The sequence below is a fragment of the Thamnophis elegans genome, chromosome 5 (assembly GCF_009769535.1).
Source record: "Thamnophis elegans isolate rThaEle1 chromosome 5, rThaEle1.pri, whole genome shotgun sequence".
Taxonomy (NCBI): domain Eukaryota; kingdom Metazoa; phylum Chordata; class Lepidosauria; order Squamata; family Colubridae; genus Thamnophis; species Thamnophis elegans.
In genome coordinates this window covers 6,520,848-6,541,912 of record NC_045545.1, presented here as the reverse complement: position 1 = coordinate 6,541,912, position 21,065 = coordinate 6,520,848, and the positions used below count along the sequence as shown (strand labels likewise).

Genomic DNA, 21,065 nt, shown 5'->3' with positions numbered 1-21,065 from the left:
GGCCGAAAACAAAGCCTTGACGAATGATGTTGAGCTGGCCATGCCCCGCAGCCAGTACCCCCCCCCCCCGGGCCCCCTGAGGTCAAACACAATTCTGATGCGGCCCTCAATCAAACCGAGTTTGACACACATGGCTTAGAATGATCAGGAGATTTTCTTCAAATTAGGAAGAATTGCAGAAAGACATTTGTGTGTTCCAAACTCCCGTGACCCGTCAAAACCGCACTCGACTAAGCTGCGCCCGATTAAACCGCGTCGCTGATGTCATCAACAGGACGACAACAGCCAGCGTGGAGAAAGAAGGGCGCTTTAAATAGCGCTTTGAAAGCAAGCCGATTCAACTTAAGATAAGGGTTAGGTTTAGGGTTAGGTTTAGGGTTAGGGTTAGGTTTAGGGTTAGGGTTAGGGTTAGCTTTAGGTTTAGGTTAAGGGTTAGGATTATGTTTAGGGTTAGGTTAAGGGTTAGGTTTAGGGTTAGGTTTAGGGTTAGGTTAAGGGTTAGGATTATGTTTAGGGTTAGGTTAAGGGTTAGGTTTAGGATTAGGTTTAGCGTTAGGTTAAGGGTTAGGTTTAGGGTTAGGTTTAGGATTAGGTTTAGGGGGTTTAGGTTTAGGGGTTAATTTTAGGTTTAGGGTTTACAGCGTGCTTCTGTCTCCGTGCTGTTGTCGCCCTGTTGATGACGTCAGCAGCGCGGTTTAGTCGGGCGCGGTTTAGTCGAGCGCTGTTTTGTGGTGGAACCCCAAACTCCTTCTAAGAAGAAACAGGCCCCAGAGAAAGAGAAAGCCTTTTCTGTGATTGTGTGCATTGGAGGCATTAAACTAGTTATGGATAGCCTAGTCATCTGGTTGTGACTCACACCGAAGTAGGGTCTTGAAATATTCTTCTCCTTGAAATAATGCTTTTTGTCATGCTAAATGGGTTTATTGAACATTTCCTTCGCTTTCAGAAAAGGATGCTGAATTGGTATTGTGTTCCTCCTCTGTCACAAATACTGAAGAATATTCTCATAAACAAAGAACCAATAATTAAATACTGTCTCAACAAACGGTCTTATTTTTCTTTCCTATCTTTTGGTTTCTCTAGGGGTTTTTTTTGTCTTCGTTCTTTCCTTTTTACAATTTTTATTTATTTATTTTTCTTAACACATATTGTATTTCCCCCCTCCCCCTCCCCCCAAATCCCCACCTCCCTTCCCTCCCCCCGACTTCCCAAAGACCATACGTGGTATAATTTTTGAACAATCACAGTCTGAAATATCTCTACATTGAACTCAGCTTCTTACTGTTACCCAAATTTAAAACAATTTAAATTATTACTGATACTAAGCATAAGCTATCTGGAGTTTTTTAGTCCCATATTTACTTTTTATGTAATCAATCCACTTTTTCCAGTCTCTTTTGTATCTCTCGTTTGAATGTTCTTTGAGATATGCTGAGATTTTGGCCATTTCGGCTAAGTTCATAACTTTCAAAGTCCATTCTTGAATTATAGGTAAATCTTTCTTCTTCCAATACTGCGCCACCAAGAGTCTTGCTGCCGTTATTAAATACAGGATCAAATTAGTCTCTGCTACTGTAAAATCAATGCATATACCCAGTAAAAACAACTGGGGGGTAAATTTTATCCTTCTTTTGAAGATGTTTTGCAGGATCCACCATATTTTTATCCAAAATGCCTTAACATTACGACATGTCCACCATATATGAAAATATGTAGCATCACAAGAACCACATCTCCAACATTTAGGTTGAACATTTGGATACATAGAGGCAAGCTTTTTAGGATCTAGGTGCCATCTATAAAACATCTTATAAAAATTTTCTCTCAAGTTTTGTGCTTGTGTAAATTTCACATTTCTTACCCAGATTCTTTCCCATGTTTCAAGCATTATTGGTTCCTCGACATTCTGAGCCCATTTTATCATACAATCCTTAAGCAGTTCCGTTTCAGAATCCATCTGTACTAATACATTATATATCCTCTTTATATGCATTGAGCTTTGATCTCTTATTTGTTTAAACAAATTATCCTCAACTTTTACAAAGCCAATTTTTTGATCTGTTTTCCACCTAGCTTGTAGTTGACCATACTGAAACCACGTTTGAACTACCTTCTCTTCTTTAAGTACCTCTAAAGATTTTAGTTCCATCACCCCTCTTTCTGAGATAAGAAGTTGTCTATAGGTGGTTCTATCGAGTTTTTGTTCTACATTCATATTTTCAATTGCATGTCTAGGAATTGCCCACATGGGCACTTTATCATTTAGTTTATGTTGATATTTTTTCCAAACCCGCAATAAAGCATTTCTTAAGATGTGATTTTTAAATTTCTTATCCGTTTTTTTGTTAAATAACAGGTAAGCATGCCAACCATATAACAAATCATATCCCTCGATATTCAAATTCTGTCATTAGTTAGATGAATCCAATCACTAATTGCAGATAATGCCACTGCGTCATAGTATAATTTTAAGTTAGGTAATTTCAATCCTCCTCTTTCACGTGCATCTTGCATTATTTTCATCTTTACCCTCGGCTTCTTTCCTGCCCACACAAATTTGTTGATACCCTTCTGCCATTCTAGAAGATTCGCATCTCTTTTAAGTATTGGTAACATTTGAAAAAGAAATAAAAATTTTGGTAAAATGTTCATTTTTACTGCCGCTATTCTACCCAGCAAGGACAAATGCAGTTTTTCCCACCTTTTCAACTCCAACTGTGTACTATGCCAAAGTGGTTCATAATTATACTTGTATAATTTCCCATTTGAGATTAAAATATTAACTCCAAGATATTTAACTTTTTTAACTACCTCACATCTTAGCGTCGCCCCCAGTTCTTCCTTCTGTTTGATAGTCATATTTATAGCTATTATTTTGGTTTTTCCTAGATTTATTTTAAATCCCGAGACTTGACCATATTGATTGATCGTATTCAATAATACCCTACTAGTTTCCTGCGGTTGCTCCAATATTATAACCAGATCATCCGCAAATGCACGAACTCTATATTCTTGCTGTCTAATTTTGATCCCTTTTAGACCACCCAGGCCCCGTATCTTATTCAACAGTATTTCCAAAGTTATAATAAACAATAATGGGGACAGAGGACAGCCCTGTCTTGTACCTTTTTCAATTTGAAAGGAGTCTGTCAGACTTCCATTGACAATGATCTGGGCTGTTTGCTGCTGATATATTGCACCAATTGACCGTAAAAAGCCATCTCCTATCTGCATTTTTTGCAATGTCTTCAGCAGGAATTGCCAATTAACTCGATCAAAGGCTTTCTCCGCATCCAAAAATATGAATGCGGCCGGGATTTGATTGTTCTTTCCCAGGTATTCTAAAGCGTTGATAATTAATCTAACGTTATCCTTCATCTGTCTGCCCTGTATAAAACCAGTTTGATCGGTATGTATCAGTTGCTGAGTTACCCCCATTAGCCTATTTGCTAATATTTTAGTAAAAATTTTATAATCTACATTGAGTAATGAAATAGGTCTGTAATTTTTTGGTTGGGTAAGGTCTTGATCTTCTTTGGGTATCAACGATATGAACGCAGTCTTCCACGAGGGAGGCACTTTCCCTCCCGATTGAATTTTATTGAATAGTTCTCTGAGGGGTTCTACCATTTCTAACTGTAGATATTTATAATAAACAGCTGTTAAACCATCTGTACCTGGTGCTTTCCCTAACTTTAATTGTTTAATTGCCTGCAAAATTTCCCCAGAGGTTATAGGTTGGTTCAGCTTATGCCTATGTTCTTCTCTGACTAGGGGGATTTTCTCTTTATCTAGGTATTTGTCTATATCTCCGTCCTTAATTTTATCCCCTTTATACAACTCTGTAAAAAATTCCCGAAATACCTTTTGAATCTCTTCCTGTTGAAACACTTCCTTCCCTCTGTAACACAATTTGGATACATTTCGAGCTTTCCTTTTTTTTCTAATCTGATAAGCCAACCACCTACCGGGTTTATTTGCATTGCAGAAAGTATTATGTTTAGCATATAATAAACTAGTAGCTACCTGGTCAGAGATCAGCATATCAAACTGAGATTTTAATATAGCAATTGTTTCCCTAATCTTTGTATCTCCTGGATTCAATGTTAATTCTGACTCTTTCCCTTTAATTTCCTCTTCCAATTCTTTTCGTTTTTGCCCTTGTTTGTATCTATGTATTTTATTTATATTCATTAATACTCCTCTCATATACGCTTTGCTTGCATCCCATACATATTCCAAAGATGTACCCTTGTTCATATTGAAGACAAAATATTCCGATAGCAATTTTTTACAATCATTAACATACTTTTCATATCTAAATAAATTTTCATTCAACCTCCAGGACCTTCTTGCCTGGGCTACCCTTCCCAATTCCATCCAGACTGGATTATGGTCTGAAAGAACTCTCGCCATAATCTTTGTCTTCTTCACCCTACAAAGTAAATCATTTGTAATTAGTATAAAATCAATCCTTGAAAGAGATTGATGTCTATTGGAAAAAAACGTAAAGTCATATTCTTCTGCATGCCTCTCGCGCCAAGCGTCTCGCAATTCAAAGTCGTCCAGCATGTCAAAAAAGGGTTTGGGTAACTTAGCTCGAAATTTGGTGTTCGGTCGAGCTGTCTTCTTATCTCTTTTGGTGTCGATCACGCCATTCCAGTCACCCATTAATATACAAGACTCAAAATCCCACTGTACTAATTTAGCATGGAGGTTTCTATAAAATCCATCTTGTTGTTGATTTGGAGCATAAATTCCCAATAGTAACGTCTTTTTCCCTTCTAAGATTAAATCTATTGCAATATATCTTCCAAAGGGATCTGCTTCAATTAGCTCAGCTTTAATGTCTTTTCTTAAATATACTATTATGCCATTTTTCTTTTCCATGGCTGAGGTCGCAAAATGTTGGCCCAGTTTGGGGTTAAACAAATATTTTTGATCGGTTGATTTGATATGAGTTTCTTGCAAGCAAATTATGTCATTCTTAAACTGCTTAAGATAATGAAATATTTTCTTTCTTTTCTGTGGAGAGTTCAGTCCGTTAACATTCCATGTCAAAATCTTAGTTGTCATTTTTGGTTGCCTGAAGCTTTTTTAGAGCCTCCCGCAAGGCCTGTCTCACCTTTGGTTTGGCTCCTCCCACAGCTTCTGAGCTTGTTGCAGTAGCACCTTGGTCAGTGGCCAATGATTGTTGAGATTGTTGCATAGTAGCTTGTTTATCCGTTTGTCTGGTGGTCTTACGGTTGGATCTTTTTTCCTTGACTCCTTGCCCTTCCGGAAGAGGGAGATGATACATTTTATCTAATGGTTGTGTGATTTGCTGTTTATCTTGTTCGTCTCGTGGTTTTTCACCATATCCCGAAGGTTCAGGGTATCCCATCTTCAGAATCTTATGATAGAAATCACGAGCTTTCCATACAGAGCTGAGACGATATCTTTGTTTGTCCATTGTAACTATAATACCGAATGGGGCATCCCATCTGTACTGTATCTGACGCCTTCTGAGCTCTTCCACCAGAAAAGCCTTTTAACTTGGTTTCTAATCCAGAATACTTCACAAAGGAAGATCGGTCAGAGAAATTACATACCACGAAAAATTGAAAATATTCCCAATTGTGGGAGTAGGATTCTAAAATTTGTTTCCATTTTTTAAAATTAAACTATATGTTTTTTACAGTTATTATAATCTAAATACGCTTTAGGCGTTCATTGATAAACATTGGAAACAAAATGGATTTAGAGGTTGGATTTAGAGTTTGCATTCCTTGAGATCTGGACTCATGATGTTATGATAACATCTCCCTACCCGAACATCACCCTTGTTTGCTGAATATATAAATGGTGATATTCTCTCCCATGTATGTTTTGAGTTGGTTTTTGTTCCTTAATAACCGAATCTTTTATTGTGCTGGGAATTCTGATAGAATTGCAGATTTTAGTTCTACTAGCAAATATGCTGATAGGTTTGCATTTTGAATGAAGATGAACTTCTAAGCCCTGACAGTGCCTGGAGAGTAAGCAGTCACTGAAAATTAATGAGATACCAAGGGTGGTTTGAAAAGGCCGGTTACCTGGTTGAAAAATCTATATATATATATTGAAATGTTTTATTCTCCTGTTCGTTTGTTTATAGACATCCTAACCTAAAATTCCTGCTTTTCCCTTGTGTAACTTCATTTTGATTATCCACATTGAATGGAAATGTAAAATGTAAGAAACTGGTTTCATTGCCAGGTGTTTGGTAGGAAACTATTGTGCTAAGCTAAAAGTTACAGTACATTGTGGGAAGTTATCATCCAGCCCTCTCCCAGAAAAAAATGAAATATCCTAGGAAATATTGAAAAGGCAGAATGTTTCTCTGGATGTGAAAAGAAGCATGTTTTAAAAGACAGAATAGTTGCCTGTAGCTTCCTGCCCACCCCCACTTTGTCAATAGGCCCATTAAGACTAGCCAGGCTAGCTCACTTTACATAATAAAGACTTCAGCAGCAGCTACAGAAAGGCATGATAATATTGGCCTTTTACTCAACTCTCCACATGGCATCTGAGAACTCATACTTGGATTCAAAACAGCCTAGAGAGTAGCCCCTTGCATGGCACCATGGGAGTCTGACAACCAATCAGAATACATTTCTTACACAAGAACAGGAAACAGAGAGGTGGGACTAAACAGGGTATAAAAAGCCTAGCAAGCCCCTCCCTCAGCCCTTCTCTTCTTCTCCACCAACATTGAAGCATGTGATTACCTTTTCTGTTCAGGGCTCAATCCATGTGGTCCTGTCCACCAATAAACCATCTTTCCAAACAGCCTCCATGTCTCCAGTGTCTTTTTCCCCAATTGGAGCCGAACCCAGAAGGACATTTCTTTCAACAACATATAGTACAACAAAATAATATTTTTTTTCAATGCTTAGTATCAGTAACAAAGAATATTTGCAGCTTTATTGCTCATTTAAATCCCTGATGCCACTAAGAAAATTAATATAACTCCCAGCGATTCTAAAGATATGTGATACATGTTTAAAATAATTCCTGTGGGAATTGCTGATCCATAAACATGCAAGAAACAACATAATTAAGCTCAAATGTCAACACAATAGCACATACAGTCAACTGCTCTTGAAAGGAATCCGCAAAACAGAAATAATATGATATTGTTTAGTGACACCATACTAGAAACAAGCTTTGCTTTACTTTGTTTTATGTGGTGCCCTGAATGGCATAGTATACCATTCTTTTTTCTAAGATGACTTTTCAAATTAAGATGATGTTCAAAATGCATTTCATGCTAGAATAGATCAGCTTTTGTACTTTTAATTCATTTGCGTGAAAGCACATGGGCCCCATAAGAACAGAATAACAGAATTGGAAATCTTCCAGTCTAACCTTTTATTTCTTTTTATTTTACTAATATAGTAACTGTTCTGACCCCCTCCTCCATCCAGTAACGAATGCCGAGACAAGCTTAACTGGAATGTACTTTAATAGCAAGACACCAAAACCTCGGTGGCTGAAAGCCAAGCAGAACAAACAGATAAGGACCTTGCAGCAACTCAGACAAACTCGGGCAGCAATAAACACAGATAAGGCGTGGCAGCAATCCAGCCTGCCAAACCCAGAGTAATGTCCTCCGACATTCAATCCTGCGTTAACTTCTGCAAAGAGGGGCATGTGCACCAGTAGCTTTTTATAGTCTGGAGAGGAGCCTAATGACCACCAGCTGAGTACAATCACCTCCTGTAATTGCATAATTGTTCCTGATGCCTAGTAGCTCTTCGATGGCGTGCATCCAGGAACAACTCACTACTGGCCTCCGGCTTACTCTCCCTTGTCTCCTCCCCACTGGTCCAAGGCTCAGGTGCCTCCTGGTGGCCAACCAGCCTCTCTGTACCCTGCTCGGAGTCGGAACCCTGTCCAGGGTCCTCCACATCCTCCAGAGCCGACTCATAGGGCCCCTCGCTGTCGGAGTCTGGTGGCAGCTTCAACGGCACCTGCTGAGCCACAACAAGTAACATACCAGTATAATGGTCTGTCAGTTTGCAAAACATACACATATCTGGAACTGTGGTGGTTCCGGTCCTTCATCTAGAACACTGTTTAGGAGGCTGCCACCCTGATTCTGTCTGCACTGTTTCTAAGGACAAAGGAAGTGGGAAAATGTCATCTTGTGTCAGATTCTTCCTTTTCTATAGCATGACAGAGCAGATAGGACTCCCTTTTTACAACTCTGTAGTCTCTTTATATAGGGATCCTGTGGTCCAGTGGTTAAGATGCTGAACTTGTCGATCAGAAAGGTCAGCAGTTTGGCGGTTCGAATCCCTAGTGCCACATAATAAATATTGGAGAAGTTACAAAAATAAACAAATACAATCGTCTAGATCCATTTAGAAAGACCGTCTAGAGGGATGGGGTGGCTCAGTGGCTAAGACACTGAGCTTGTCAATCAGAAGGTCGGTAGTTGGGCAGTTTGAATCCCTAGTGCTGCATAACAGAGTGAGCTCCCGTTACTTGTCCCAGCTTCTGCCAACCTAGCAGTTCTAAAGCATGTAAAAATGCAAGTAGAAAAACAGGAATCACCTTTAGTGGGAAGGTAACAGTGTTCCGAACACCTTTGGCGTTTAGTCATGCTGGCCACATGACCACGGAGATGTCTTTGCACAGCACTGGCTCTTCATCTTTGAAATGGAGATGAACTCCACCTCAGAGTTGGAAACAACAACTAGCACATATGTGTGAGGGGAACCTTTACCTTTACCTAGTCTCTTTATTTGGGGTACAGTCGTAGTTGCTGGATGGAGCTGAGCGTTTACTGGCCAGATGCCCTTCCTGATACTACACGGAGTTCACAACAGGTAAAAAAAAAATTGCGCCCTAGAGGGAAATACCAGCTGCTACCTAAGATTGAACTGTCAAACTTCCAAGTGGGAGGCAAGCATCTTCACCACTGGGCCACCATGCCGCTCACATAGCAGAGGAGATAGGACTGTGTAATAAGCTAATTTCCCTATCAGAATGAAACTACTGATTTCAGAAGAAAGAACCATCCTTTTATTTGCATGAATGAAGATTAATGAATTAAATGACAATGGAAGATAATTGGAAATAAAAAATAGAGAAAGAAGAAATAATATCTCCTACAGAATTTTACTGTCTTCTTCTCCAGACAAGGATATAACTAAATTCAGATGTAATACATGTACAATGAAATAAGGCTCAAGATAGAAGGGATAGAAGAATTCATAAAATAATCAAAATATTTTAATTCATATCTGATTTTACTATTTCCTAAATGATTATAGTCTTTCTGATTCTCTAATCCCTCTAGCACAGGGATATCAAACTCGCGTCGTCACAGCAGTATCACATGATGTATCACAACTTTTTCTCCCTTCGCTAAACCGGGCGTGGGCGTGGCCAGCATGTGATGCATCTGGCCTGCAGGTCACGAGTTTGACACCCCTGCTCTAGAATGATATTCTAATGCACACCTTTAAAGAAAGAAAACTTCCTGGTCCAGAATTACTGCTCAAAGTTTGCGTTTCCTGGATATTGTTCGTTTCTGCCCAATCTTTTGATTGGCAGGTTTAGTTTAAGTAACTTTTTTGTAACTAAAGCTTTGGGGATAGAATTGCTATTTTTTTTTTTACTGCAATTACTTTATTTCTAAAGCAGCTTATTTAAACGATTGACTGCCTTTCATTTGTATATAGAAATGTAAAATGCTATATTCGCAATTTGCAGTGAGGACAAAGTTCACTGTCTATAGTTTCCTAAGAAGGATTTGTTATGGCCATTTTTTGAAATGTTACATAATAACCTGGCATAATTTACAACATATCAAGTTATAATTATCCTAACAGTTACACATCAGAGAGTACAGACGTCTTAATAAGCTCTTGATTTTGCTTTTTGCCTGGGCCTTACACAAAAGAGGGAGAAAAATTGAAAATCACGATGGATATTATATGGTTGACCATAATTACCTTAGTAGGTTGAAATTGTATAGCCTGTTGTATAAATGCTACATAAATTATACCAGCCACAAATATTCTTGTGACTGCTACAATACGCGGTCACTGAGTTGTTTTGAACAAAAAGTCAAATGGCTCAAGCATGGCATGAAGCTATATTTGTACATGGCTACCTGTTCTGACCCCCTCCTCCGTCCAGTTACGAATGCCGAGACAAGCTTAACTGGAATGTACTTTAATAGCAAGACACCAAAACCTTGGTGGCTGAAAGCCAAGCAGAACAAACAGATAAAGACCTTTGCAGCAACTCAGACAAACTCAGGCAGCAATAAACACAGATAAGGCTTGGCAGCAATCCAGCCTGCCAAGCTCCCAGTAATGTCCTCCGACATTCAATCCTGCGTTGACTTCTGCAAAGAGGGGCGTGTGCACAAGTAGCCTTTTTATAGTCTGGAGAGGAGCCTAATGACCACCAGCTGAGTACAATCACCTCCTGTAATTGCGTAATTGTTCCTGACGCCTAGTAGCTCTTCGATGGCGTGCATCCAGGAACAACTCACTACTGGCCTCCGGCTCACTCTCCCTTGTCTCTTCCCCACTGGTCCGAGGCTCAGGTGCCTCCTGGTGGCCAACCAGCCTCTCCTCGCCCTGCTCGGAGTCGGAACCCTGTCCAGGGTCCTCCACATCCTCCAGAGTCGACTCATAGGGCCCCTCGCTGTCGGACTCTGGTGGCAGCTCCAACGGCTCCTGCTGGGCCACAACAGCTACCCTTAGCAGAGCTACTTTTGTGAGAATCTAGAAAAGTGGTTTTCCTGGATTTTAAGACGGGGCATGGGAATTGGAATTGTATAAATAGACTTTGTGCTATATGTTCTGCATACATCATTAGGCTGGTGGGCTAATGACAAGTATAAATGAAATAGGTTTGTTTGTTTGTTTAGATCTTTATTTAATACATTGGCCCGATGCGCAAGTCCCTGGAAAAAGCAGTCGAGAAGTCAGAGCGGAAACTTGGCAGGCCATGGAAGAATTGTATGAGAAAGGTAAGATGACTTCTGTAATGCATTTTGGGTGGTGAAATCTATTCCCCCCCCCCCCAACTGGTTCTGTGGGTGTGGCTTGGTGGTGGGTGGGCGTCAGTTGTGGGATTCAAATAATTTAACAACCGGTTCTCTGCCCTAATAACCATCTGGGTAGGTGGGGCTCGGTGGTCATGATGAGCCACAAGAATCCACAAGAATCCACAAGAAAAGGATTTTCAAGCTTCATGATACCATCATTCTTTCAAGCTTTAGACAGAATTGAAGTTAGGGTTCTTGTCATCTTGATATCACAAATTCAGGAATCTACTCTTAACCAAAGTTAAACTGAATCTATTGAAAACTGCAGTGGCTTTCTAATGTTAACAGAAATATTTTCTATGTGAAGAACTCCTTTTTCAGAAGGATGGTTAATTCTTGATTATAAAAATTGCAAGATTGATTTCTAGTTATTGGACTGAAGACAGGCAGGCATTATTTATATCCTTGTTGAGCAGGGCCAATGAAAATACTGTATGAGTCTTTAAGCAATTTTTCTCCTTAGGTAGTGTTTTTCTCCTCTTATTAATTTTGCTGAAGTGATAAGTAACCAGATAAGTGACCACTAAGTAAAACAATATTAAAGTCTTTATAAGATAAAAGCCCTTATTCTGAGGGAGATGGGTCATTCAAAAATGTGAACAGTAAATAAATAGGAAATGAAATAAAAGGGATGATTCCTAAAGTCATTAATTACATACTTCTGCTTAGGAAGTTAATTGGAATAATACATTATCGTGCCCAAGAGTCCTCCATGTCCGTGACCCGTCAAAACCACGCTCGACTAAACCGCACCCGATTAAACCGCGTCGCTGACGTCATCAGCAGGGCGACAACAGCCAGCGCGGAGAAAGAAGGGCGCTTTAAATAGCGCTTTGAAAGCAAGCCGATTCAACTTAAGGTAAGGGTTAGGTTTAGGGTTAGCTTTAGGGTTAGGTTTAGGTTTAGGGTTAGGTTAAGGGTTGGGGTTGGGGTTAGGTTTAGGGTTAGGTTTAGGGTTAGGTTAAGGGTTAGGATTAGGTTTAAGGTTAGGTTAAGGGTTAGGTTTAGGGTTAGGGTTAGGTTTAGGGTTAGGTTTAGGGTTAGGTTTAGGGTTAAGTTAAGGGTTAGGTTTAGGATTAGGTTTAGGATTAGGTTTAGGGGGGTTAGGTTTAGGTGTTAATTTTAGGTTTAGGGTTTACAGCTTGCTTCTGTCTCCGCGCTGTTGTCGCCCTGTTGATGACGTCAGCGACGCGGTTTAGTCGGGCGCGGTTTAGTCGAGCGCGGTTTTGTGGTGGAACCCTCCATGTCCACATTAACGTTTGAGAAGGTTTCGTCTATAAACTTATGTATGCATATCAGTGTCACTTGAAAATGAATCAATAGAAGTTAGATTATTTTATTGGCTTAAGTCCCAGCATTTGTAATGTAGTTGAACAAATAAGCCAGGATATTATATTATTCCTTGTCTTTGGGAAAGTTAAGAGTTCAGTCATCTCAGAGCTGTGGCTTTGAATTTGCATGCAAAGTTCAATCTATGTCAGATTCACTTTGGGCTTTTCCTTCCTTCTTTGTCTAGACAAACAGGAAAAATGTTGGATGTTGGTTTTGTTACTTTATGTTCAAAAATTAATGGTTAGTTTTCATGAATGAGCTAGATAATACCCCTGCCTTTGCTGCTCCTTTCTTTCATGTGTATTAATTCCACCAGACTATCCATCTATACTAGGTTGAATACTTTATGAGGAATTAAAATTGGACGTTGGAAGCTACCTTAATTTATCACTATAATTCAAAGCTTTTTACTTCTTATGGTGCCATCTACCCTTGCGTGCTATTTGCTATTTTCCGCCTTCTTACGTTATTCAAATTAATGACATGTAAATCTCATGTGAGTTAAAATAGCCTCTGTGTTTTCTGGTCTCATCTGCTCAACAAATCATCATTTTTTTTCTGTCTTGTATGAAGTAGAGTTTTAGAACCTCTGGCCATGTGTTTCTGAAATGATAGGCAAATGTTAATAAATGTAGAGGTTTAAATGCAGTAGCCCGAGAGGAAAAAAGGATTAAACAATTCATTTGCATAATTAACCATTAAACTTTCAGTTGACATTCAAATAATACTTCATCGTACTATTTGTCTTATGGCACTGATCTGGGATTTCTTGAACTGTCTTTTAATTTATATTCTTTATTTGATTGTTCAGCCTTGCAATCCTAACATACAGTATATCCATGCAAGGGTATTGAACATTCTCATTTCCTTCTGGGTAAATATGTATTGGATTACATTAGAAGAATGAGAGCTGTAGAAGTTTTTATTTCAAATCTTTCCTAAACACAAACTTACCTAGATGGTCTTAGAAAACCAGTGATATGTTTTATAAGGATTTTGAAAAGACTACCGTATTTTTCCGAGTATAAGACGCTCCAGAGTATAAGACACAGAAAGATTCTGAAGAGGAAAATTAAAAGAAAATGTTTTTGCATTCTGCAAACTTCCCAAAAACGGACTCATTTTTTTTTTAAAAAAGGGCATGAATAGCCCTTAGGAGGTTTGTAGAGTGCTCCTGGGGGGGATGCGGGGGCCAAAAACGAGCAAAAAATGGGCTCATTTTTTGTCACAAGAAGGGCATGGATAGCCTTTAGGAAGCTTATAGAGTGCTGTTGGGGGGGGGGGCCAAAAAGCAGGCCATTTTTCAATCATTTCTGCCCTCCCCAGCCCCCAGGAGCTGTCTGAAAGCCTTCTAAAAGCCATGCACAGGCATTTTGGTGAAGGAGTTTCGAGAGGCAAAAAATTCTGTATTCAGTGTGTAAGACGCACCTAGATATTCAGCCTCTTTTTTGAGGGAAAAAGTTGCGTCTTATACTCCGAAAAATACGGTATTGACTTGACTTAGCAGTTTTTGATATTTTAGAAATAGAATTTAAACTGAATTACTTTGGATATCTGAATGGGGTTTTGGGGGGGTAAATACTATAATTAATTGAGTATTTGTGTCTGTAAATTTGGGCTGTTGGTTTTGATTTTGGCATTAATTAGAACATTTTGAATCCAAAACAATTTGACTGGTAACTTTCCTGAGATTTCAGATTTTCCATTTTCTAGCAACAATCAGCCTTATCAATTAAATTGCAGCTCCCATCTCAGTCTTGTAATTCCAATTCCTTCTCCAGTGTCTTATCATCTGCTGTTCATTTTCATAAACCCCAGGTCCATTTTATTATACTGCATACATTTAATTTTTTAATTTAAATGTATACAGTATTTTTTTTAAGAAATGTATAACCATATAGTTCATATTTCACAGGATATGCAATGGAAGAAGGAGTAACAGAATCTGGGAGTGGGGTGAGAAAAGGAATCAGTCTAGAATCCCTATAGTGCCACAAACAACCTAAATTCAACCCTCTATGGATGCCCTTGACCCTTATCTAACTCTATGCAAGCGTTGACCATTAGTTGAGAAGATTCTTAGGCATAGACAATAACAATAAATCAGTTTAATTGAGCCTTCACATGTGGATAAGATCCCTCGGGGGAGGGCCTTCTCTGTAGCTGCCCCGGCCCAATGGAACGATCTACCCCCAGAGATCCGGACCTTCCCCACTCTCTCGGCCTTCCGTAAGTCTACTAAGACCTGGCTATTCTGGCAGGACTGGGGCTGTTGACCTCATGAATGAGGTCCAGCCCCACTAAGATTGAGTGCATTATGTGTTTTTTTTAACTTGCTTTCCTCTCTATTTTAATTTTTTTGTATTCTTTTTAGAGTTGTTTTTATGTAAGCTGCCCGGAGTCCTTCGGGATTGGGCGCCATATAAATTCATTCAATTTACAATTTACAATTTATTTCCTGCCTCACAGAAGCAGTTTAAGGGTTCCACCACAAAACCGCAGTAGACTAAAGCGCGCTCGATGAAAGCAAGTACGTGACGTCATCACAGCGCGACGAAAACATCGCGCTGTGAGCGGTAAATTTAAAATTAAAGCGAAAACCTTACCCTAACCCCCCCAAACCTAACCCTAAACCTAACCCTAAACCTAACCCTTAACCTAACCCTAAACCTAACCCTAAACCTAACCCTTAACCTAACGCTAAACCTAACGCTAACCCTTAACCTAACGCTAAACCTAACCCTAACGCTTAACGTAACCCTATACCTAACCCTAACCCTTAACCTAACCCTAACCCTAAACCTAACCCTTACCTTTATGTGAATCGGCTTGCTTTAATTTAATTTTAATTTTAATTTAATTTATTTTTAATTTTTTTCATCGCGCTGCTGATGACATCAGGTATGCGCTTTCGTCGAGCGCGCTTTAGTGGACCGCGGTTTTGACGGGTCACGCAGTTTAAGAGGGGTATTTTGCTTGCTTAGAATTTTGGACTTATTTAAGCCCAACATGAGAAGGAAAATTGTGAACATTATATAAATGTACATTATACACTTGGTAAGTCAAGCTGAAATGTTCCAGTCCATTGTTTCGGTGTGCGTGAAGTTTGCAACATCATGCCAGATATAGTTTCTCTTACCTGCTGTCTTCCGCATGAGGTTCCACCTCGAAAAATCATAGTATAATACCTGACACTTGAAGATCCTTAGTTTGAGCAAGGCTGTTCCAGTAGGTTTGTCAAGAGCAAAATTGGTGGTTTGTAGCTTGGGAATCTCACCACCCTCAAAGCTGAAACAAATTCATAGAATTTGTTATTTACAACACCTAAGAATGTACGCAAGATTAAGATATGGAATTCTTCAGTTTGCCCAAAGCTGGGGTGAGTATGCTGTTGAATTTTCTAGGCTCCGAACATGTTATAACTTACTATAAAATACAGTATAGTGTTACATACTAATTAGGTATACCACAATATAAGTTCAGATAGCTTATGATTAAGATAAGAAATGATACAAATTGTTTATAGTTAGCCTAGCAAGGAGGAGCTAAGCTCAATTCAAAGACGTTATTAATTTTCTACTTTCTCTTTAAGTATGTTTTTAACTGTTTTTGTTAAAGATTTATACCTTGTATTGGTTCTGGGAAGTCAGGGGGGGGCGGTTGGGGGGGGTTGGGGGTAAGGTGGGAGGGAGCGGAGTTTACTAAGTTGGAGGAGAGGTGTTGGATTTTAAGGTATTATGATTGTACATGTATACTGCTATTTTTTTTCCTTTTTATGCATATTGAAATGGAATTATAAATACCATCAACACAAAAGGGAGTTTGCTCAGAAGCTGAAATACACCAAGTGAATTAGAGGAAGAGGGGGAGGCAGAGGAGAGAAGAACGATAGGAAGAGAGGGACAGGAGAGAGGGTGAGGGGGGAAGATGAGGTGTATAAGGAGGAGTGGTAAGGGGAGGGAGGAGAAGGAGAAAGGAAGGGGAAGTAGAGTAGAAAATGATGGAGGGAAGAAAGGAGGTAGAAAGGGGGAGGAGAGAGGGGGAAGAAAGTGTTGGATAAATATGGTGTATGGAGAGCAGAAGAGCTAATAACTGGTTGTTTTTTCCCCTTTGGTAATTGATGGTAAGATGAATTGATGTAATTACTTAATAATACAACATATTGACTATGTAATAGTATACATGTGATTATATGCTATGAAAATGGAAAATAAAAAAATTTTCTATGGGAAAAATATAAGTATACTCAATCTACAAACCAATAATATAGTACTTAATAATAAATCTGAGAAATCAGATAATACCTGAATAAAGTTGTTAGACAATCACACTTTGAAGTTCCTTTAAATATTTTACGTTCAAGTTTCTGGAGAGCCATCATAGAGAAGGTCATTTGACCTTCAAGAGGGAACCTGTTCTACAGTATAAGTGTAATGGTGTAATTGGTATATAGGTGTAATGATGGAGAAGCACTGTTTTTTAGTTTCAGCTTCAAAAGGGGCACCATGAGCAACTTCTTCTTTGAGGGTCTCCATGGCTGGGTTAAATTTCTGGTAATCTTATTAGATACACGGATGTCAAATCATATAGATTCCTTTAAATCAAGGTTTTATTGAATTGCTAAAACATATTTCTCTCTCCTGGAATGCTTTTAGTTAGGTGCTACTGTTCCAAAGTGGAAATCTAGGCCATGAGTACAAGGGACTCTTAAACAACTCGAGCCAGTCACTCTCTCTCAGCCCAATTCAACTCAAAGGTTTTGTTCTTGTGGGGAAAACAGGAACAGGAGGGTGTATTGGATATATTCGCTACCTTGAGTTATTTGTAAAAGGCAGGATACAAACAAATAAATTCCAAAGTTGTTGTGGTTATAATTCTGATGTGCTGCTGATTATTCTGTGGTTATGTTTGTCATATGGTTGTGCATATTGCAATTGGCTATTAGACCTCAATAAACCATGACAAATCTTTGCTGAAATTGTGCTTTACATATCACTGATTAACTATCAGAATGTATTATCTTGGTAGTAGTACCACTATACACACTAAATCTTGTCCTGAGGATTACCTTGCTTGCTAGTCTCTCTTTCCTTCCTAGGATAATAACTGGGCTCCCATTCCAACCGCACTAAATTTTTAGTTTAATTGTCATTTTAAAGTTGGAACTGCTCCATGATCTAAGTAACATTGTAAAATATCTTAGCATCAGCTACATGTTGAAGCTGAGCATAAAGAGGGTGAGATTCGTGAATGTTTTTTGCACTCTTGCAAATGCCCCAACAGGTGTTTATGAAAGGGACATTAGACATGTCAAACCTTCACAGCTTGTTATCGGTTGCTGTGATAAGCAGAACAGTCTTGTCCATTCCTGTTATGTGCTACTCTTCCTGACGCAAACCAGCAATGCTTTATCAGTGTTGGGAGTAAGCCACTGCTTATCCAAAAGCGGTAACTGGTCCCATGGCTTGTCCTTTGGTGCATGATATGTCATCTTATCCTAAGCTATCTTCACTTTTGACCCCCATCTCCTCAACTCAGGCATATTTAAGGAAAACAAGCATCAGTGGCAGCTTTCCGAGCCATATTCTGGTGTTCAGCTTTTCAAATGTGAGACTTGAGGCACATAAGGAATAGACGGGCAAATCCAGTTTCATTTTGAGGAATAGCCCATTGGCAAGTTTTATAAGACAGTAGATATGAAAAGTCCTTTGTGCCATCTTTCATTCAAAGTATGTTATGTAAAGGTAAAGGTTCCCCGAGCACATATGTGCTAGTCGTTCTTGACTTTAGGGGGACGGTGCTCATCTCTGTTTCAAAGCCAAAGAACCAGCACTGTCCAAAGATGTCTCCGTGGTCATGTGGCCGGCATGACTAAATGCCAAAGGCGCACGGAACGCTGTTACCTTCCCACCAAAGGTGGTTCCTATTTTTCTACTTGCATTTTCACATGCTTTTGAATTGCTAGGTTGGCAGAAACTGGGACAAGTAACGGGAGCTCACGCTGTTATGCAGCGCTAGGGATGCGAACCGCCGAACTGCCGACCTTTCTGATCAACAATCTCAACGTCTTAGCCACTGAGCCTTCGTGTCCCTTTAATATATTAGGCATACTTTATTTCCCCTAGTGGCACAACTGGATTTCATTTCCTCTAACTGTGCCCTATGAGTTTATGGCATTTCCCCCATACATCTGAGATAACAAGGATATGCTTTCATGGTGTAGAACAGGGGTGTCAAACTTGCCTCATCACAGCATCGTCATATGATGTAGTGTGACTTTTTCCTGCTTCGCTAAACCGGGTGTGTGATGCATCCGGCCCGTGGGCCGCAACTTTGACAGTCCTCATCTAGAAGATCAATTTATCTCATATCATAAGTATATTTATTTATTTATTTATTAGACTTATATACCGCTTCATAGGGCTTTCAGCCCTCTATAAGTGGTTTACATTTTTTTTTTAGCAAATTGAGTCAGCAACTTGCCCCCACAGTCCGGGTCCTCATTTCACCCACCTCAGATGGAAGGCTGAGTCAACCCTGAGCCGGTGAGATTTGAACCGCTGAACTGCAGATCACAGTCAGCTGAAGTGGCCTGCAGTACTGCACCCTAACCACTGCGCCACCTCGGCTCTCTCATATGAACACACTACCTGTAGACTCAAGTTTGGTTATGTTGACCGGAGCTGCGGGAGCTTTAGCTCCATATACTTGAAGGATACCAAACTGGAGGAGACTTCATAAACTTATTTCTCTTTGCACTTAATTACTTTTTACATTTACCGTTCATTAAGAGGAGGAGAATGTTTCTGAAGTTCTCTTACTATGGCAACATTTTTTGACTGTCATAAAATAGTATTTTAAAGTTTTTTGTAAAAGGAGATACGAAAGCCATTGTAGTGGATTGAAATCATTCTGTGAGATTGGTGGCCTGTAAGTTTGGAAAATAATATATAATAATAATAATAATAATAATAATAATAATAATAATAATAATAATAATAATAACAACAACAACATCACACTGGTTGAGAAAAATAAGGTCACAATCATAGACATCGCAATACCAGGTGATAGCAGGGTCGCCGAGAAGGAACATGAAAAAATCGCAAGATACCAGGACTTAAAAATCGAAATTCAACGACTATGGCACAAACCAGCAGTGGTAATTCCAGTGGTAATTGGCACACTGGGTGCTATTCCAAAAGCACTGGAATTACATTTAAAACAGTTAAAAATTGACAAAATCACCATCAGTCAAATGCAAAAAGCCGCACTGCTTGGATCTGCACGCATATTAAGAAAATACGTTACGACGTCCTAGGCCCCTGGGTGGGGCCCGACTAGTAACCAATGCCAAATCCGGCGAAACAACTGGCCGCTGTGATACAATTGTACAACAATAATAATAATTTTTTATAATTTATTATAAAATCCTAGGCCCCTGGGTGGGGCCCGACTAGTAACCAATGCCAAATCCGGCGAAACAACTGGCCGCTGTGATACAATTGTATAATAATAATAATAATAATAATAATAATAATTTTTTAAATATGTAACAGAGGTGCTGTTGTTGGGGGTGAAATGAAGGATATCCCCCATGTAAGCTGTCTTGAGCTTTTGGAAAACAGTGGCATGTAAATCAACAAACAAACTAAATGTAAAGGAATATAGAGCTGACTTTGATGATTGTGCAAGGTGTTAAGGTGGGAAGTATTGAATGAGTGTTAACGGGAGGGACTTTCGGAAAAGTCAAGTCCTAAGAAAGAAAGAAAGAAAGAAATAAGGAAGGAAGGAAGGAAGGAAAGAAAGAGAAAGAAAGAAAGAAAGAGAAAGAAAGAAGCATGGAAAAGAAACTCATAATAACTCCATCTTGATTTTTTTTAGCATAAGATGGGAGAGAAAGAAACGTGGACAGGTTTTTCCAGAGTCTGTTATTCCTGGAATCCTGGCCTTGTGTCTTGACTTGGCCTACCAGAAAGGACTGACATAAACCATAATGAAAGAAAATATATTTAAAGGAAATGGGAAATTCCATAGATGGATAACATGAAGTTGTAACTCAAGCCATTAAAAAAAACGAATGTGAAAGTGGGTGTTTTGTAGATGCCTCTGTCCAATGCAATCTGTTTATAAATGCCTTTTTTTTTCCTCTTGAGGAAATTAGAGAAGATGATCTTTGATAGCCTCTTAAGTTTTGAGATATGTAATATAAGCAGTATTTTGTATCTGGGGAATATAATAGCAGGAGGGGAATAGAATGCATTGTGACATTTGCCCTCCTCCCCCAGCTCCGTAGTTCCTATGAGCTTTACACTTGAGGAAGCTGTTGTGCGCTGCTGATATTTGTGCCTTCCTGTTCCCTTCTCTTTAGAGTTATGGATATTTTCTTAAAGGGCTTGAGATTGGGTTATTTGCTTCAACATCCGGTCAGAAGGAGACCTTGTTGCTATCAATGGATTGTGTGAAAGGAATAGCAATAGCAATAGCAGTTAGACTTATATACCGCTTCATAGGGCTTTCAGCCCTCTCTAAGCGGTTTACAGAGTCAGCATGTCGCCCCCAACAACAATCTGGGTCCTCATTTCACCCACCTCGGAAGGATGGAAGGCTGAGTCAACCTTGAGCCGGTGAGATTAGA

At 39.3% G+C, this 21,065-nt stretch overlaps 1 protein-coding gene across 3 annotated transcripts in view; it reads left to right on the top strand.

The window, feature by feature from the left end:
- The window catches only part of LOC116508699 (uncharacterized oxidoreductase ZK1290.5-like), a 105,902-nt gene that overhangs the window by 37,041 nt on the left and 47,796 nt on the right, over positions 1–21,065 (top strand). For all 3 annotated transcript variants that reach the window (XM_032217347.1, XM_032217346.1, XM_032217345.1), the window contains exon 3: positions 10,916–11,017. In XM_032217347.1, the coding sequence (XP_032073238.1) occupies positions 10,916–11,017 (102 nt within the window). The remainder of the gene's footprint in view (positions 1–10,915; positions 11,018–21,065) is intronic.